At 45.9% G+C, this 17,996-nt stretch overlaps 2 protein-coding genes across 2 annotated transcripts; one reads left to right on the top strand and one right to left on the bottom strand.

Moving 5' to 3' along the window:
* Nucleotides 1-1,183: 1,183 nt before the first annotated feature.
* LOC120658549 (probable mitochondrial saccharopine dehydrogenase-like oxidoreductase At5g39410) lies at nucleotides 1,184-5,218 on the bottom strand. The gene is made up of 2 exons (XM_039936809.1): nucleotides 4,276-5,218; nucleotides 1,184-2,219 (listed from the first exon to the last, which is right to left on the bottom strand). The coding sequence occupies exons 1-2, from the start codon at nucleotides 4,936-4,938 to the stop codon at nucleotides 1,530-1,532; spliced, it is 1,353 nt and encodes a 450-aa protein (XP_039792743.1). The 5' UTR covers nucleotides 4,939-5,218; the 3' UTR covers nucleotides 1,184-1,529.
* Nucleotides 5,219-9,431: 4,213 nt separating this feature from the next.
* Nucleotides 9,432-14,148, top strand: LOC120658631 (eukaryotic translation initiation factor 5A-like). The gene is made up of 6 exons (XM_039936903.1): nucleotides 9,432-9,598; nucleotides 9,737-9,870; nucleotides 12,719-12,841; nucleotides 12,923-12,979; nucleotides 13,065-13,139; nucleotides 13,756-14,148. Exons 2-6 carry the CDS (start codon nucleotides 9,745-9,747, stop codon nucleotides 13,855-13,857), a joined length of 483 nt encoding a protein of 160 aa, XP_039792837.1. The 5' UTR covers nucleotides 9,432-9,598; nucleotides 9,737-9,744; the 3' UTR covers nucleotides 13,858-14,148.
* Nucleotides 14,149-17,996: the final 3,848 nt, after the last annotated feature.

Below are 17,996 nucleotides of genomic sequence, written 5' to 3'. Positions count from 1 at the left end.
GTATCAGAGGCGTGTAGTGACGGCAATCGGCAATGCCCTTTTCCATTTCCTCGTGTCTCTATCTCGATCCTATATGGGAGCATTAGCATTCGCTTCCTCGGATAACTGACGGACTGACGGTTCTGAACATGAACCTGAATCTCATGACGCGCGCCTATCGATGCTGTGCCGTGCAGTCGAAGCGATACGGGCATACGGTCAAAGATTTGACATCCTCGAGTGGTCAACAAGTTTTTTTATTTGTCAAGAACCTGATCTGCTGGAAAACTATTATACAACGAAAGTCTTTGGTCTTCACAAAGGAGCACAAGCCGTTAGTAAAGCGAGCATGCTCCATGGAACATGAGCACGGGGGGCAACCAAAGCTGAACAGAAGAAGATAAAAAGTGGCCATGGATCATGACCGCGTCGCCGGCAACGGAGGTCGAACGCATGCGAGGAGTCCGCGGACGGTGAACCAAAACGTTGCTTCGTTCGTTCCCTTTCAGATCGCTCTCGAACCGCGGTGGTAACTGGCAACGCCTTCCAGGGACGGCATGGATCCCCCCAGCGGCCACCGGCCACCGCTCCTCCTCCGCCCATGGGTCACTCGGGGCTCCGGATGCCGTCGCGCGCCGGTCGTTTCCTTCCATCCATGATCCATGCCTGAGGCGCGCCGAACCCACGAACCGAGGACGGTGATGGCGGCCGGGTACGGCGCCGCGCGAGGCCTCGCGCCCACCCAATTTGCGCTTCGTTTTCCCTGGTCCACGAAAGCGGCCGCGCGGGGGGGTCATTCCAAGGGTAGGTAGTGCGCCGGTCGACGGCACCGGAAAAGGACAGGCACGCAGCCACGCACCGAGGCGCGCGGGGCGATTTGGCGAGAACCAACCAACAAACCTACGGGCTGGCCTGCGAAAACGACGGCGGCGTCCGCGCGCGTTCGGCACTCGCTCGACGGCTCGAGTGCCCTAGCGACTTCGCTGAGGCCACCGGATTGTACAGACGTGTGACTGCTCCGCGCCTCCTCCCTTGGCCGGCAAGGCGCCGACCGCCGTTGGCCGGGCATGGCGGCTCGTGGGGAGCAAGAGAAAGATGCATCGCTCCCTTTCCTCATGAACAGAGCACAGGAACCCTTCGTTCCAATATCCAAACGGACAAACGCGATTGTTTTCCAGAGGAAAGGAAAACTGGAGAATTCCTCTGATCCAAACGAGGCCTTAACCACTTTGGAATTTCTCACGTACTCCACCAGTATGCATTACCGCTTTAGAAAGCAGCTTTCCTCAGCAAGCCAAGTCTGGCATTACACACACTGCAACCCAACCCATATCATCCTCTCACAGTACACCGCTAGACCGTTTTCCTACTCTGTCGGCTCACATAAACATAGCACCACAAACAGAGACTAGGTATACTTCAGAACGCAGTATTAGTAGGCATTACCTTTAGAGTCTACCACTCGTTTCACGCACACGATTGAGTCGCCACCGATCGCTTCTTATTCCCCAGGCCGCACGTCCTTCGCCAACTCTTTTCCACTTCCAACCTCAGCGCCCGGCCCTTGTCACGTGAACATCGAATGACACCCCGTTCTCCTGGAGGCGCTGCTGGAGGTCGGTAGGGCCAAAGACGGCACCCGGCGTGTACACCCCTCCCTTGGGCAAGTTGCCGCGCTGGCTCAGCAGCACAAGGGCGCACTGCAGCAGCACGATCGGGGTCGTGATGTACCCGACCTCAGGGCCTGAGACCTTGGTGATCACCTCCTTGTCCAGCTTGCTCCCACGCTCCGACGCCTGAGCAACATCGCTGTAGCCATGCCCCACGAACCACATCTTGAAGGAGGCGCTCTTGACCTCTTCCTCAGTTGGGCCTGCCCTGCTGAACATCCCAGCGGAGAAGAACTCAGGGTACTTCAGCAGGAGGTACCTGCCAAAGGGGAAGTTGGCAAGAAGGCCGATGAACAGTCCGGTGATCAGAAATCGCACGATGATCATCAGGGATCTGGAGGCAATCTTCACGCCGAAATGGGCAGGTTTAACAGAGGACCAGAAGCTCTTCCTCTGCTCGGCGTACTCTGGGGTTTCTTCTGCCCCAGGAAGGCCCTCAGGATGCTCAGTAACTGTTGACAGAGTTCTCTTCACAACCACAGTGTCAGCTGAAGGCAACTTCATAGCCCACATCCCCAGAGGATTATGACCCTCAATCAGCGACCCTTTGGGAGGTGGAGAGCCTGGAATCTGCATAAAGGAACAAACGTTAGCATTAATCAAGATTTTATCCAGAAAACACTATTTGATCTTTCGGGAAATTTGCAAAAATGGGACTGCAAACATTGGCCTTTGCAGTTTTGCCATTGGCTCCACATTTCATAGGCACAGATGGTCCCATCGTGTCATTCACTGGGAGTGGCAAATTCACGAGTGGTCAGTGTTTGCAGTCCTAATATTGCAATTTTTTCTTGATCTTTCATTGTTTCGCAAATAGATCATTTCATGAAGTGAAAATAGGCACTGCAGTTTTCAATGGATGTGCGGACCGTTGAACTCCAAAAAATGAAAAGAGAAGGAAACATTCGAGATAGCATATACCAATCTATTGAACTCCCCTATTTTAATCAAGAAACATATACAGCAACAATCATGCCTGATCTACAACCATAACAACTACAAACTAAACACCTAAAATTGAGATATTAGAAAGATACTAAAAGATCAAGTGGCATATTGTTCAGAAATTACATTGTGCTCATTGCCAAATTCAACTTAAGCAAAGCATTGCCTCTCTCTTCTGTTGTATCTGAAGTTAGTTGCTAAAGTAATATTACAAAACGCAGAGAATGAGCATAGTGGAACATTCCCTCTTGTGTTTTACAATATATGCGCATGGTGGTTACTGATCATGCCATCGTGGAACATTGTCATGTCATAATATTGAAGCCAGCAAACTGAGGTCATGAGGCCAAAGGTCAAGTTCACTGTTCTTACACTTCAGGAATTGATGACAGATTATTCTGCATCTAAGATAGGGTCCCTCTTCTTCTCCTATAATTATTTCCAAATTTTATATGGTACAAATAATCTTCCATGTATGCTTAACATTATATAAGACAAAGAGTACTTTTGAAATCAATTAGCATCCTAAACTTCTACTATTATGTTCTGTACAAAGACATGAATCAAATGGTGTGCTTCCTAAAAGTCTTAATCATGGAGAACAGAGGAAAAATGGAAAGAGCATGATAATATACAGTTCAACAAATATTCAAATTTCCATTCAAAATTTAAGAAAAAATAAATATTCCAGCAAAAGGCCACACCCAATAGCAAAATAAGATGAAAGCATACACCCACTCTGATTTAAGGACATAACATGTAAGCAGTGAGCTTTTCATTTACCGAAAAAAGTTATAAAGAACTAGATGAACTACTTCAAAAATAATATAACCCGTTCCTTGTGGGGTAGCACTAATCTGCAAACCATTTTTGCACAGACAAGCAGCATGGCAACCATCATTTACATGTGACAGTTCAGAGGCTTCTTAAGGAGTGGAAGGAACATCTAGTGGTTGGCAGTTGGCACACGAGAAGGGAATGCTTGATTGAATAGCCACAAAAGAATGGCACTTCGGCATGAAGGTAATGGTAAGCAGAAGGGAATTCACAAAAAACGGAAAATACAGAAAGAAAACAGTACTGTGAGTTGGTCAACAAGTAGAGCTCTCCAACAAGTATTAGTTCACCAAACTAGCAGTCCACACACATAAATATTTGTACTCAGTGTGGAATTCAAACTGACCACGAAAATCCAGAATATCTGAGAGCTAGCTGTCCAGATTTATCATAAAAGTTAAAAGTTTACTATTATAAGAATCTTGACTAACCAATTGCATCAGTAGCACATGGCAAGCTAGGAGATCTGTGCATACATATCTTGAATCTAAGTTAATTTTGATTTCAGCAATCATCTGTGGCTATGCCAAACTACTGATCCATCATACCCTTCAGGACAACACAGTCAAATTTCGCACAAATTGGACAACAATAGAAAATTCTAGCATAGTGGCCTTTAATGTGCAAAACACTCATGAATTTGGGATCTGACCCAGCAACAATCATCATAGTGAATTTCCAGTATGTTTTATGTGCAGATCAACCATCCTTCTAAGTTCTAGCATAATGTAAACATTCTAATTCGCACTACCTTTCATGTTTTTATAGCAATCGCACAAGCAGGTTGATGTTGATCAAACACTTCAAAAAATACATAGGCTGCAATAAGGGAATAGCAACTCACATTGGGCCTCGGCCGCCTGGGCCTCGACCGGCGCAGCGCCTGCAGCTGGCCGGCGTTGGCCACCCCGAGCACGGCAGACTCGTAGGTGCCGATGTTCCCGACGATCCTCTTTGTCGACTGCAGGCTGACGTACGCCTCCACGGTCACCGGCGCGGACGGCGGCTCCCACTGCCTGGAGTGGAACAGAAACCCCAGCTCCGCGGGGACGGAGTCGAACCCGCATGCGGAGACGATGAGAGACCCGCTCCTGGCGGCGGGCTCGTGGAGCTCGGCCTCGACGCGCTCCATGAACTCGGGCTCCCCGGAGATGTCGAGGCAGTCGGCGCCCGCGGCCGCGCAGGCCGCCGCAACGGCATGGCCGTGGAGGCGGAAGGGCCCCGCGCAGGAGAGCACGACCCGGGCGCGGGACGCGAGCGCCGCGAGGGAGGCCGGGTCGTCGGCGTCCGCGACGAGGATAACCACTCCCTCGGGCGGCGGGGCCGGGGCCGCCGCCCAGCGGAGCGCGGCGGCGACGCGGTCGCGGCTGCGGCCGGCGACCGCGAGGGAGCGGAGCGGGGAGCTGGGGGAGAGGAACTTGAGGGCCTCACGGATGACGTACTTGCCGGTGAAGCCCGAGGCCCCGAAGATGACGACGTCGAAGACCTCCGGCTCCGGCGGCGCCATGGCGGGCGGCGGGGGTTTGGGATCGGTCACTGAGCGGTGGGTCCGCCCGGCTGCCAGCGGAGTGGTTCGGGAACCTGGTTCGACTCTAGCGGCGGCCGCGTGGACGCTCTAAATAGCAACAGCTGGGCGGCGTTTGCTATGTGCTAGTAGTACTTCCAGTTTTGAACTTTCCAAGTTTTTTTTTGAAAATGTAATTGAGATTTCCAAGTTGCAAACATGCATGTCGGTATCCAGGACTGGGGTACCCCCTCTTGCTGTGTCTAGGCAAGGATCTTATAGTTATCCTTAACTACATCCAAACAACCGGACCCCTGCGGTCCGGAATCCTGTTCTCCCAGCAGCGGCCTGGGCAGTTCCTCAGTTGGGAAAGGTCCGGAGACACCACGTGTCCCGGAAAAGGCAGGAACTCGTGCGCAAGCAGTCGGGACTCCGGACCTCCCCGAGGAGACCGGACCCCACATGGGGTCCCGGACCCCCTGTACAATAACCGGACCCCTCGCTAAGGGAAGAGATCGACGCCCCGCGTCGGGGTGGTCCGGGGCCGCCACGTGTCTGCAAGACATGGCCGTTTGGGTTTCCATACCAACGTTCACCCACCATTGCATTTATTGCAGTAGGTGAACGTCTGCATTGATATGACAGAAGCTGAGGCGTTTCATTGACCAGGGGATACTATTGATCGCGTATTACCAAGGCAGTGGAGCCGCTGGCGCCGCCCATACTGCATCTGCCAGATGGATACGACGGCTCAGCTTCGCCCATTATGACGCTACATAATAGCCTCAACAGGCCACGCCGCAAGCTACGCTACTCCAACGAGCGCCTAGTTGACGGGACAAGAAAAGACCCCCCTGAGTCAGGAGAGCAGCAGTAAAGATTCGCTACCGCTGTAGCCACAGTCACGTTGGGCCCACCTGTCGGGGCATCCACGCCCTATGTATCCGCTCCCCCTTGATCTATAAAAGGGGGAGGACGCCGCTAGAAAACCTCAGGCTGAGCAAGAACCAAGGCCAGCAGAGGATAGGTTCATACACAACCAAGAACAATACATCTCACAGTGGACGTAGGGTATTACGCTCCGGCGGCCCGAACCACTCTAAATCGTGTGTTCTTGAGTCCCCTTTCTCAGCGTAGATCTAGCCCCATTGCCTAGTACTTCTCCGAGTACTCCCTCACTGGGAATAGGCGGGTGCGTTCCGCCACCCGGCTGTGGGTACCCCTAGAATCCCCACGACAATGCATATGATTCATGCGACCATCCGTCAACATGGGTGGGCAGTGCGCGTTGGATCTGACACCACGAGGTTTAAAGAGTTACGGATGCTCACTGATTTTTAACATACAGATTCAATTTGGAGAACGGCATTTGTTTTGCCTTTTTGAGCTGGCCTGAGTTTACAGGATATCCGGTTCCTTTTACATGTGTCCCATTTAGTATTGTCATTAGGTTGGTTGAATGTTATGCTTGAGCCCCTCTCAAAAAAAAAAATGTTATGCTTAAGCTTGGTTAGAAGGATGGTGGTTGCTAGTATCGCATTGGTTTTCAAGAGCATGCTAATAGTGTGGGCTTAAAGCCTTAAATCAATACATCGAGGAAGAGATCTCAAGGCTTGTAATCATACTGCTCAGAACATCACCAAGTTTAACAGTATGCTAATAGCATATCACAAGGCTTGTTAGTTGTATCCTTTAGTGAGAAAAGAAAAAAGAAACAAGCCTTGCGCCGCTGAAGTTCTAGGCACTTATTCTTTGCCATTATACATCTTCTGTTGCATGTCTTTTTGCCTCTTGTTGCCTCGCGATTAAGAGCAACTTCAAGAGAATAACTATTCTCCTAACTAAATTTAGAGTTTTTCTAACCCTGTAAAAAAATAGAGAGCCTCCTAAATGGTGGGAAAATCAGCAGAATAGATAACTTAAGAATGTTAAAATCAAATGATATCCCTGGATTTTGCACTAAACACCCTAGAAAAAATTTGGGGCTGCAATGTAGCCCCTCGGGACATGACTATGGTGGTGGAGGTGAAATTCCGGCGAGGACAGGGTTTGCCAGCGGTGGGGAAGTGGTAGGGGAGTACGAGGGGATCACCTGCGATCGATTTGAGGTAAAACTCGGATGGTCGAAGGAGGGTGGTCGGCGTTCTGCCCCCGACGACAACGATGGGCGGCCTCCACTGGGGAGCAAATCAACGACAATGGTAGGGTACCTTGTGACAATCTCGAGCACCAGGTCGTCTTGGAGCACCCGCTTGTGTCCCGATCTCGAGCACCAGGTCGTCGGGGAGCATCTGCTTCTGTCCAGCCTCCGTCTTGAACTCCGTCTTGTCCTGCTTCTCTGGACGAGGCTTCATCTCCGTCGTGACGATCGAAGAAGTTTGCCGAGCGAGGGGAGGTGATGGCATGGCTAGGCGAGGTGGATAGCGACACGAGCGAGATGGCCAGCCTGTTGGATGTTGATTTTTTCTCTTTTATTCTTCTTTTACCTACCCAATCAGATTTTGTTAGTTTTTTGGAGATGCTCTAATGAAGCAAATTGTATATCTAGCTCTCCGAGCAAGCACCTTTCTTCCTGTCCTCTTCACACCTTTGATCCGGACCATTGTATTCCTTTCTGTGAGACTCCAATGTCAGAGTTCCGTCTAATTGTCCTGCATCTCCATGGATGGGTTAGAGTGAAAAAGTTGGATAGAAAATGCTTGATGAATCAATTTGTGAAGGAGAGGAAACGAATGTAAATTATATTTAGCTGATATCTCATTCCTAGTTTTTCTTTTCAAAAACATGACGCATGGGCCAAAGCTCACCCCCTACCGTAGCCTACGAAGAAGTACGAACACATCTAAAGTCGCTATGGATACCTCATTGTCAACAGATATGTCCCCAATCACGGGAGAAAAAATAGGTGAAAATATGAACCGAGTCGAAAATTCAAACCGATACGAGCATGTCCATCACGTGAAACCATTTCATTTCACAACCCATGTTTAACATACTGATAAAGTATGCCCGCAAAAAAACATACTGATAAGTAGATATACTCTTATCGCACCCCCAACATTATTCACAATAGCAGACATGGGAATTGTGCAATTTTTTTTAGCATCACCACCGGATTTTATTGATCATGAACATGATAAGAATTATAGACGCCCACTAGCGGATTTAAGAACCACACATGACGACCTAAACCTTTATACAAAGAAGATCTAGGCAGATTATGAGCATCTACATTTAAGACTCGTCCTTCATGGATGAATTGGACGGACTGAAATTCTTTGGCTGTCATCTTGATTTTTCGCACAATCTAGCCATAAAAAAAGGTCCCATCGCCTCGTTCTTGATACTCCGGACGACGTTGGCGCAATCACTCTCCAGTATCAGGTTATGCAGAAGCAAGTCCTTTCCCAGAGCCAAGCCTTTCCTGCATGTAAGAACCTCCAGTGTTTCCGAATCTGATATATCAATCAAGACCACCAAAAAAGCTCCCATGAACAAACTAGTTGAGTCACGAGCAACCGCAGCCACCGAACTTGTGCCCGAGTTTTTGGACACTGCTGCGTCGACATTTATCTTCGTCTTCCCAAGCGAGGAGGCCGCTATCTGGGCACAACAGAGGCCCTGACTTGCCTGCAAAAGCACGGAACATTTTCGGCCCAAACACAATGCCTAGATCTGCCTAATTGTCTTGTTGGGCCAGGCGGCCGGCAACCCTAATGATGTACGGGCTAAAAGTTGCTACCTTCCACTAGAAAAAAGTTGCTACCTCTGTTTCGGTCCTAACACAAGAGTATATACCATTTCTAATCTAAAAGAAAAAAAAAATCCCCCCGAACACAAGTGTTCTTGTTCTGTTCTTTTTTTCCATGGTTTGATCAACTACTTGAAAACGTACCGTTCACATCACTACGAACTATGCCTTATATACACAGAAAGTTTTTTTTTAAGGAATATACACAGGAAGATTGATATAATGACAAGATGTCACTCAAGCGGAATTCAAAAATATCGGCCCACGATTACTAATGTAACACGATCGAATTATTGAACAATTGACTTGTGCTACCTTTTTTCTGGTGTATTTGTTACATGGAAATTTCAAGAGCACAAACATGGATTCCCAAGTCAATCCCCGCACGATTTGTTCCAGTCACGTGCAAAGCGAACGTTAGGAACAGTGAGTTCATAAGGGCTCACAGCGAATCCCAATCTGATCGGAATCAGACCTTGACCTGTGTTTTCTTATCACTGATCAGCTAAAAGACGCTGAAAAGGAAAGAAGAAAAGCAAAGAAAATAAATAAAAGGCGAGGAAAAAGGAGGAAGAAAGATGCTTTCAGCCGTCCATGGCGTGAATCAAACGCGAGGAGATGCCCTACCACCCGTAGCCGTGCACGTGTCCAGACCCCCCGACCGAACCGACGGCCCAGATGCTCTAAAAATCTGCACCTAGAGCTGTTTCGCCGACACGCGGGCCTTTTCTACTCTGGACTCACTGGCAGTGAGACAAACCTCCTCCTCCCGGGTGGAAGCGGTGGGCGCACCTGCTGTTAGCAGTATAAATTCCCCCAAACCCTAGGATTCGCAGCGAGCTTATCGCTTATCATCTGCGCCTCCCCATCTCTCCCCTGCTCCTCCGCTTCCTCGTGATCCATCCAAACCAGGTTAGAATTTGATCCGCCGCCTCTCAGATTTGCTTCCGAATTTAGCAGCTCGTGTTCCTGATTTCGGATTTGTTTTGCTTGCTGAGATCTGGGGAATCGAGGTTAATTATCGGATCTTGTTGTTTGGGTTTGTTGCAGGGGTAGCTATGTCGGATTCCGAGGAGCACCACTTCGAGTCGAAGGCCGACGCTGGGGCGTCCAAGACCTACCCGCAGCAGGCTGGTACCATCCGCAAGAACGGCTTCATCGTCATCAAGGGCCGCCCCTGCAAGGTATATACGCGCTTCGATCTGGGTTCGAGTCTAGGGCTCTAATCTTGCGATTATGTCTAGATGCGTGTGGTTGTGTGGCTGAGCTGGCGATTTGGAGTTGTATCCAGTCATAATACTATATGATATCTTGATGGGGATACGTGCTGTTACTGTTATCTGTGGACGGTTGACCTTGTCTCTGGGGCTGGAATTTGTGGACTTGGATGTTAAATACCGGATGATTATTGATTATGTAGAAGGTTGGCATCATGTCTGGGGATGGAATTTGTGGATTTGGATGCTATATGCTAGAGTGTTTCAAGCGCCTCCACCTTGACAGAGTGCAGCCAACATCGAGGGCTATAAATTAGCGAAGAGGGTTGCAAAGCGAGCTGTGAGTGTAGCAAAGGGTAAGGTGTATGATGACCTGTATCAGCGGCTAGGCACGAAAGAAGGGGAGAAGGACATTTATAGGATGGCTAGGATCTGCGAGCGGAAGACAAGGGACATCAACCAAATCAAATGCATTAAGGATGGGACAGATCGACTGCTAGTGAAGGATGATGAGATCATGAATAGATGGAGAGAGTACTTCGACAAGTTGTTTAATGAGGAGAGTGAGGGCCCTACCCTTGAGTTAGATGACTCTTTTGACGATACCAACAGACGTTTTGTGAGGAGAATTCAGGAGGTAGAGATCGGGGAGGCTTTGAAGAGGATGAAGGGAGGTAAAGCGATGGGCTCTGATGGTATCCCCATTGAGGTGTGGAGATGCCTAGGAGATAGAGCAATTGTATGGTTAACTAAGTTTTTTAATCTCATTTTTCGGTCAAACAAGATGCCGGAAGAATGGAGAAGTATATTAGTACATATCTTCAAAAATAAGGGCGATGTTCAAAGTTGTACTAACTACCGTGGGATTAAGCTGATGAGCCATACGATGAAGCTTTGAGAGAGGGTTATCGAGCATCGCCTAAGAAGAGTGATAAGTGTGACCCAAAATCAATTTGGGTTCATGCCTAGAAGGTCAACCATGGAGGCGATTTTCTTAATACGACAATTGATGGAGAGATATAGGGAGCAGAAGGACTTGCACATGGTCTTCATTGACCTTGAGAAGGCATATGACAAAGTACCGAGAAATGTCATGTGGTGGGTCTTGGAGAAGCACAAAGTCCTAACTAAGTACATTATCCTCATTAAGAATATGTACAAGAATGCGACGACGTTTGTCCGGACATGTGATGGCAACACCACTGACTTTCCTATTAACATAGGCCTACACCAGGAGTCAGCATTGAGCTCTTATTTATTTGTTTTAGTGATGGATGAGGTCACAAGGGACATACACCAAGGTGAGATCCCTTGGTGTATGTTCTTTGCTGATGATGTGGTGCTAGTTGACGAGAGTAGGGCAGGGGTTATTAGGAAGTTAGAGCTGTGGAGACGCACGTTAGAGTCGAAAGGGTTCAGACTTAGTAGGACCAAGACCGAGTACATGATGTTAGTCTAGGCATGAGGGGGGAGACGTTAGTCTAGATGGGCAAGTGGTGGTCCAGAAGGATACTTTTCGGTATTTAGGATCGGTGCTACAAAAGGATGACGACATTGATGAAGATGTTAGGCATAGAATTTCAGCTGGCTGGTTGAAATGGCGGCAAGCTTCTGGCATCCTTTGTGACAAGAGGGTGCCACAAAAGCTAAAAGTCAAATTCTATAGGACAGCAATTCGTCCGGTGATGTTATACGGTGCTGAATGTTGGTCTACAAAAGGCGACATGTCCAGCAACTGAGTGTAGCAGAGATGCGGATGTTGCGGTGGTTTTGCGGGCACACAAGGAGGGATAAAGTCCGGAACGAAGTTATTCGGGATAGGGTCGGGGTGGCACCAATTGAGGAGAAACTTACCCAGCATCGGCTGAGATGGTTTGGACATGTCCAACGAAGGCCTCCTGAGGCGCCGGTGCGTAATGGGGTTTTTGAGCGGGTCGATAATGTAAAGAGGGGTAGAGGTAGACCTAAACTGACGTGGGATGAGTCGGTTAAGAGAGACCTTAAGGATTGGAATATCTCTAAAGAGATAGTTTTGGATAGGAGCGCTTGGAGACTAGCTATCAATGTGCCTGAACCTTGAACTTATTTCTTTCGGGTTTCATCTCTAGTCTACCCCAACTTGCTTGGGAAAAAAGGCTATGTTGTTGTTGTTGTGTGGATGCTATATGCTAGATGCCTGATGATTAGTGATTTCGTAGAAGAAAGGTGGGGATCATGGTGGATTAGAGACTGTGAAAGGTGCCATCTGAAGTTAGTATGTTCTGTTGAATCTTCTTCTCAGAGCCCCAATGTTTATGGTTAAATTTGATCTGTCTTGAAGATAATGGGGCAATAAAAGGGCCTTTGCTATGTTGATTGCACCCATCTCGGACTTGTAGTTGATTCTGTTGTGAAATAGGTAAGCTTATTTTTTTCTTAATTTAATTAGGGGAAATCTAGTTTGACATGTGCGGTGGCTAGCTCTTGTGGCCAGCTGCCCCGTGTTGCAATGGCCAAATAGATTTGTACAGAACTACAGATACACCTGATCTGCTTGGACATTAGTCTAAACCTGCCAAAGTCTTGCAGTCCCGTTAGCTTGTTGTGTAATATATTACATGGGGTCAATGCATTCTCGTAGGTGATGGCAAAACCCATTTGCTCTTATATTCCCTTATATATTTTCTTGTTTGATATTTGTTATTTTTCTGGTGGATTTGAGTGATATCAGCAATGCAACATGAGGTTATCTGAATCTACGGCTCTTAAGTAGCATCCTTTGTTGCAATTTTGTTTCATTTATTGAATATGGTTTATAAGTAATGTTATGCTGTAGGTGGTGGAGGTTTCTACCTCAAAGACTGGTAAGCACGGTCATGCTAAATGCCACTTTGTTGCTATTGACATATTCAATGGGAAAAAGCTTGAAGATATTGTCCCGTCTTCCCATAATTGTGATGTAAGTTAAATATCTCTGCTTGTTTAACTATGCCCTTTCGATGATTCACTTCGTAATTCACTCACTGTTTCAACTCCTCAGGTGCCACATGTGAACCGCACTGAGTACCAGCTGATTGACATATCTGAGGATGGATTTGTATGTTCTAACAATCAGCCGAAGTATCTCTCTTTTGTACCTAAATGTTAGATTTAATATTTATTGTTTATTTCAATTTTTTCAGGTGAGCCTTCTTACTTCTGATGGCAACACCAAGGACGATCTTAGACTCCCAACTGATGAGACTCTCCTGGGTCAGGTATTTTGGGAAACTCTCCATCTGAGTTACCTATTGTATCTCAATATTGTTTTCTGGAAAGCAGTAAATTATTTTACAATGAACTTGTATATTCCAGTCTCTCTCATCTTCTATATTTCAGTCTATCTGTAGCCTCTTAAGTAGCATCTTGTTAATAGATTCTGCATGATAGAATTAAGGGCCATGGAAGCAGTAGAATGTAAGGACCTCACAGAAGTATAGAACTAGGTGGATTTTGCATTCTCTTTGTTTTTCTTGTTAGGGATCCACCTTGGTTAACATGTGGAATAAAAATAATTGAAGTATGCCCTGCCCCAATACTTGCCAGACTTAAATATGATTGACATGGGTTATTATATATAATGTTCTGTCACCACATCAGTTATTCCAGGCTCGTGCCTGACTAAGTGCTGTTTCTAGTTGAATGCTTCTGATCTTATCTGATGAGAAGTTTTGTTCATTTGAACTCTTGTCATTGCACTCTTGCGGCTCTGTTCTGCTGTCATTTTAACAAATGTTGAAACACTTTATCTTGTTTTAACATTTATCATACTCAGCTATCTATATGCTAAGATTATCCTAAAATGCTTGCTCCATCTAATGCTTGGTTAATCAGATCAAAGAAGGATTTGACAGCGGGAAGGACCTTGTGGTGACTGTCCAGTCCTCCATGGGGGAGGAGCAGATCTGCGCGTTGAAGGATGTTGGCCCCAAGTAGCTTCCCTAAAGAAGGCCTGGAACAGAGGGAGCAACTGTATCTCAAAACTTAAATCGAAAAAGGCGTGTATCGCCACGAAGGATTGGTACCGAGACATTCACCCTAGCTTGAGCTGGCTTTTGCTGTAGTAAACTCAAGTGCAGTGATTGCTGGGCGTGGCATCGTATCTGACTATCATTATCTGTGGTTACATTTGGGACCCTGTATTTTCTATGGTTTTATGCCCTCTGCTTAGTATCAATAATAAATATTGGTTTGGAACGGTTGAATTGCATTTGCTTGGATTTTCCCCGTGAGCGTTGCTTTATTAATCTGTTTCTGGTGTTTTGGGGTCCAGAACCGAATGCCAACAGTTTCACGGATGTGGTGGTGGTTATCTACCCAGTGCTGGTTGACCATTGTATTGGATGATGCACTTACCCAGTCACATTTGTCACCGTGTACAATTTAACATTTGCTTATAAGAGGAAGATAACATTCTCCGCAGCATGTTGTCGCTAGGATCCGGCGAGTCATACCCCAGCTAATATGTAACGATTTCAGTTACCAAGCTTGCGTCATATTTTAATTGGACGAACATAAAAGTATGTTGAACTTGTCACCTCCTCGACACAAGTCATAGCTTTTTTCTTTTTGAGAGAGGATCACATCCCATTCGGGCTAGATAATTTGCGGTCAACCGTGAGGAACACCCTGGTACGGTCGATTCTTATTTCTGTTTTTGGAAAGCGAGCGCCCGACACACGGATCGACGCATGAGACAACAAATTTAATTTTGCTCCAGCGGTTGACACGCGGGGACGCATGAATCGTAATCCACCCAAGAGGCCGCGTCAATTTAATTTTCCTTCTCTTTTAGGACTTCACGACTAAAATTTTCTTTTGAGAAGCTAAACATTTCGGGATCATGGGGATGAGGGTGTATTTTCGGGTGGGGGGGGGGGGGATAAAAGTAAGTTTTGTTTTAATTTTTTTAACACATATAAAAAGATCATTAAAAAAGAAACTACGAAAAAAAATACATGAATAAGATATTTGATCCTTCTCAAAGATTGTATTGCATACCAAATATTCATACAGCTGACATTTACAAAATGAACTAAAAATTCTGCAGAAGACAAAAATCTTTTTCCTTGAATGCCGTGTAGATGAACGGTTACTTTCTGCTTGTGCTGCTAAGCAAGAAATAAGAATAAATAAAATAAAATAAAATAAAAAATATATAGCATGTCATCATTATTATATAGTTAAAACCCATTATACAAAAAGTATATGGTCATAGAGTAGAACCCTTAAAAATCCAGAGCACCCTAACTCGTTGGGCCGAGTATGATAGCATGACGTGACTGTCCCTAACCAGTTAGGATGAGAATGACAGTATTACGTGATTGACCCTAACCAGTTAGGACGAGAATGACAGTACTACGTGACTAACCCTAATCAGTATAACATGTCAATATTAGTATATAGTTAAAACCCATTATACAAAAAGTATATGGTCATGGAGTAGAACCCTTAAAAATCCAGAGCACCCTAACTCGTTGGGCCGAGTATGACAGTATGGCGTGACTGACCCTAATCAGTTAGGATAAGAATGGCAGTATTACGTGACTGACCCTAACTAGTTAGGACGAGAATGGCAGTACTACGTGACTGATCCTAACCAGTATAGCATGCCATCATTAGTATATAGTAAAAACACATTATACAAAAAGTATATGGTCAGTGAGTCGAATCCTAAAAAATTCAGAGCACCCTAACTCGTTGGGCCGAGTATGACAGTATGACGTGACTGACCTTAACTAGTTAGGACGAGAATGACAGTATTACGTGACTGACCCTAACCAGTTGGGACGAGAATGGCAGTACTACGTGACTGACCCTAATCAGTATAGCATGTCATCATTAGTATATAGTTAAAACCCATTATACAAAAAGTATATGGTCATGGAGTAGAACCCTTAAAAATCTAGAGCACCCTAACTCGTTGGGCCAACTATGACAGTATGACGTGACTGACCCTAACCAGTTAGGACGAGAATGCCAGTATTAAGTGACGGACCCTAACAAGTTAGGACGAGAATGGCAGTACTACGTGACTGACCCTAATCAGTATAGCATGTCATCATTAGTATATAGTTAAAACCCATTATACAAAAAGTATGGTCATGGAGTAGTACCCTTAAAAATCCAGAGCACCCTAACTCATTGGGCCGAGAATGGCAGTACTACGTGGCTGACCCTAACCAGTTAGGACGAGAATGACAGTATTACGTGACTGACCCTAACCAGTTAGAACGAGAATGGCAGTACTACGTGACTGACCCTAACCAGTATAGCATGACATCATTAGTATATAATAAAAAACACATTATATAAAAGTATATGGTCATGGAGTAGAACTCTTAAAAATCTAGAGCACCCTAATTCGTTGGGCCGAGTATGACAGTATGACGTGACTGACCCTAACCAGTTAGGACGAGAATTACAGTATTACGTGACTGACCCTAACCAGTTGGGACGAGAATGTCAGTACTACGTGACTGACCCTAATCAGTATAGCATGTCATCATTAGTATATAGTTAAAACCCATTATACAAAAAGTATATGGTCATGGAGTAGAACCCTTAAAAATCCAGAGCACCATAACTCGTTGGGCCAACTATGACAGTATGACGTGACTGACCCTAACCAGTTAGGACGAGAATGCCAGTATTAAGTGACTGACCCTAATCAGTATGATAGGTCATCCTTAATATATAGTAAAAACCCATTATACAAAAGTATATGGTCATGGAGTCGAACCCTAAAAAAATTCCAGAGCACCCTAACTCGTTAGGCCGACTATGATAGTATGACGTGACTGACACTAATCAGTTAGGACGAGTATAGCAAGAAGTTAAACGAAATTGACTCTAACCAGTTGGGATGATTGTGTCTTGTTCAAAAAGATTGGCCCTAATCAATTAGGACGAGAATGGCAGTATGACGTGATTGTCCCTAATTAGTATGGCAGGTCATCCTTAGTATATAGTAAAAAACCATTATACAAAAGTATATGGTCTTGGTGAAGAACGAAAAAAGACAACAAAAAAATGTTGACAAAAATATTATACTGTTGGATAAAATTGATTGGGCAAAAAAAAATTTAATGATAAGAAAAATAATTTAATGTAAATTTTTTGATAGAAAAAAAGGTGATGACAAAACTTTTGGGTATAAAATATAATTAAGAGAAAATATTAAGACAAAACTTTTCAAGGAAACATTTTGAGAACATGAAAACAATCTGGAAAAGATATTTTTTCTAAAAAAATAAGTTGAAAAAATATTAGTTGAAAAAACAAGATGAGAAACAAATAAAAAGGGTGGGCAAAAAAGATATGTAAAAATTTTGCTTTAGAAAATTATAACGAGGAAAAATTTTAAATTATACTTTTTTTAACAAGCATATTGTCAACAAAAAAGTTTATAAAATTCTAGAAAAGAAAAAAATTTATATACACAAAATTTGCATCTCAGCTTTTCTCTTTCTTTTTTCATAAGAAACTATATACAAAAATTTACAGAAAGAAGTCTACATAACCCCCCAACTATCAACGTCGGAGCACTTAACCCCCCTAACTACAAAATCGGATATCTAACACCCCGAACTATCAAATACCGGACACTTAACCCCCTGGGGCGGTTTTGCTAAGCGGTTTCGCCACGCTGGACGCTGACGTGGACTCCTGACGCATGGGGCCCACTTGTAAGCGACACATGGAGCCTTTCTTCTTCCTCTGTTCTTCTCCTGTCGCCGCCGCCTGCGCACGCCGGCCTGGCCATGGGCGGGGGAGGGCCTCGCCGCGGCGGGGCGCGAAGCAGGGGCCGCGGGCGGGCGTGCCTCGCCGCAAGCGCGAAGCAGGGGCCTCGCCCCGAGCACGAAGCAGGGGCCACGGGGGGTGTGCCTCGCCGCGAGCGCATCGCCCCTCCTCTACTCCTCGCCCCTTCGCTCCCTCGCACACCCGCCGCCGAAGCTGGAGCACGAGGCGGGGCGCGAAGCAGGGTGCGAAACATGTGAGTGTAACATTTTTTTTCTTTTTCTTGGGGAATGACACGAACATGATTGGAGCCTTTGCATACTTAGGTTTGCATC

This window comes from Panicum virgatum, chromosome 2N, assembly GCF_016808335.1.
Source record: "Panicum virgatum strain AP13 chromosome 2N, P.virgatum_v5, whole genome shotgun sequence".
NCBI classification, from domain to species: Eukaryota; Viridiplantae; Streptophyta; class Magnoliopsida; order Poales; family Poaceae; genus Panicum; species Panicum virgatum.
Note: the sequence above shows the minus strand (reverse complement) of the source record. Positions and strands in the feature narration are given on the sequence as shown.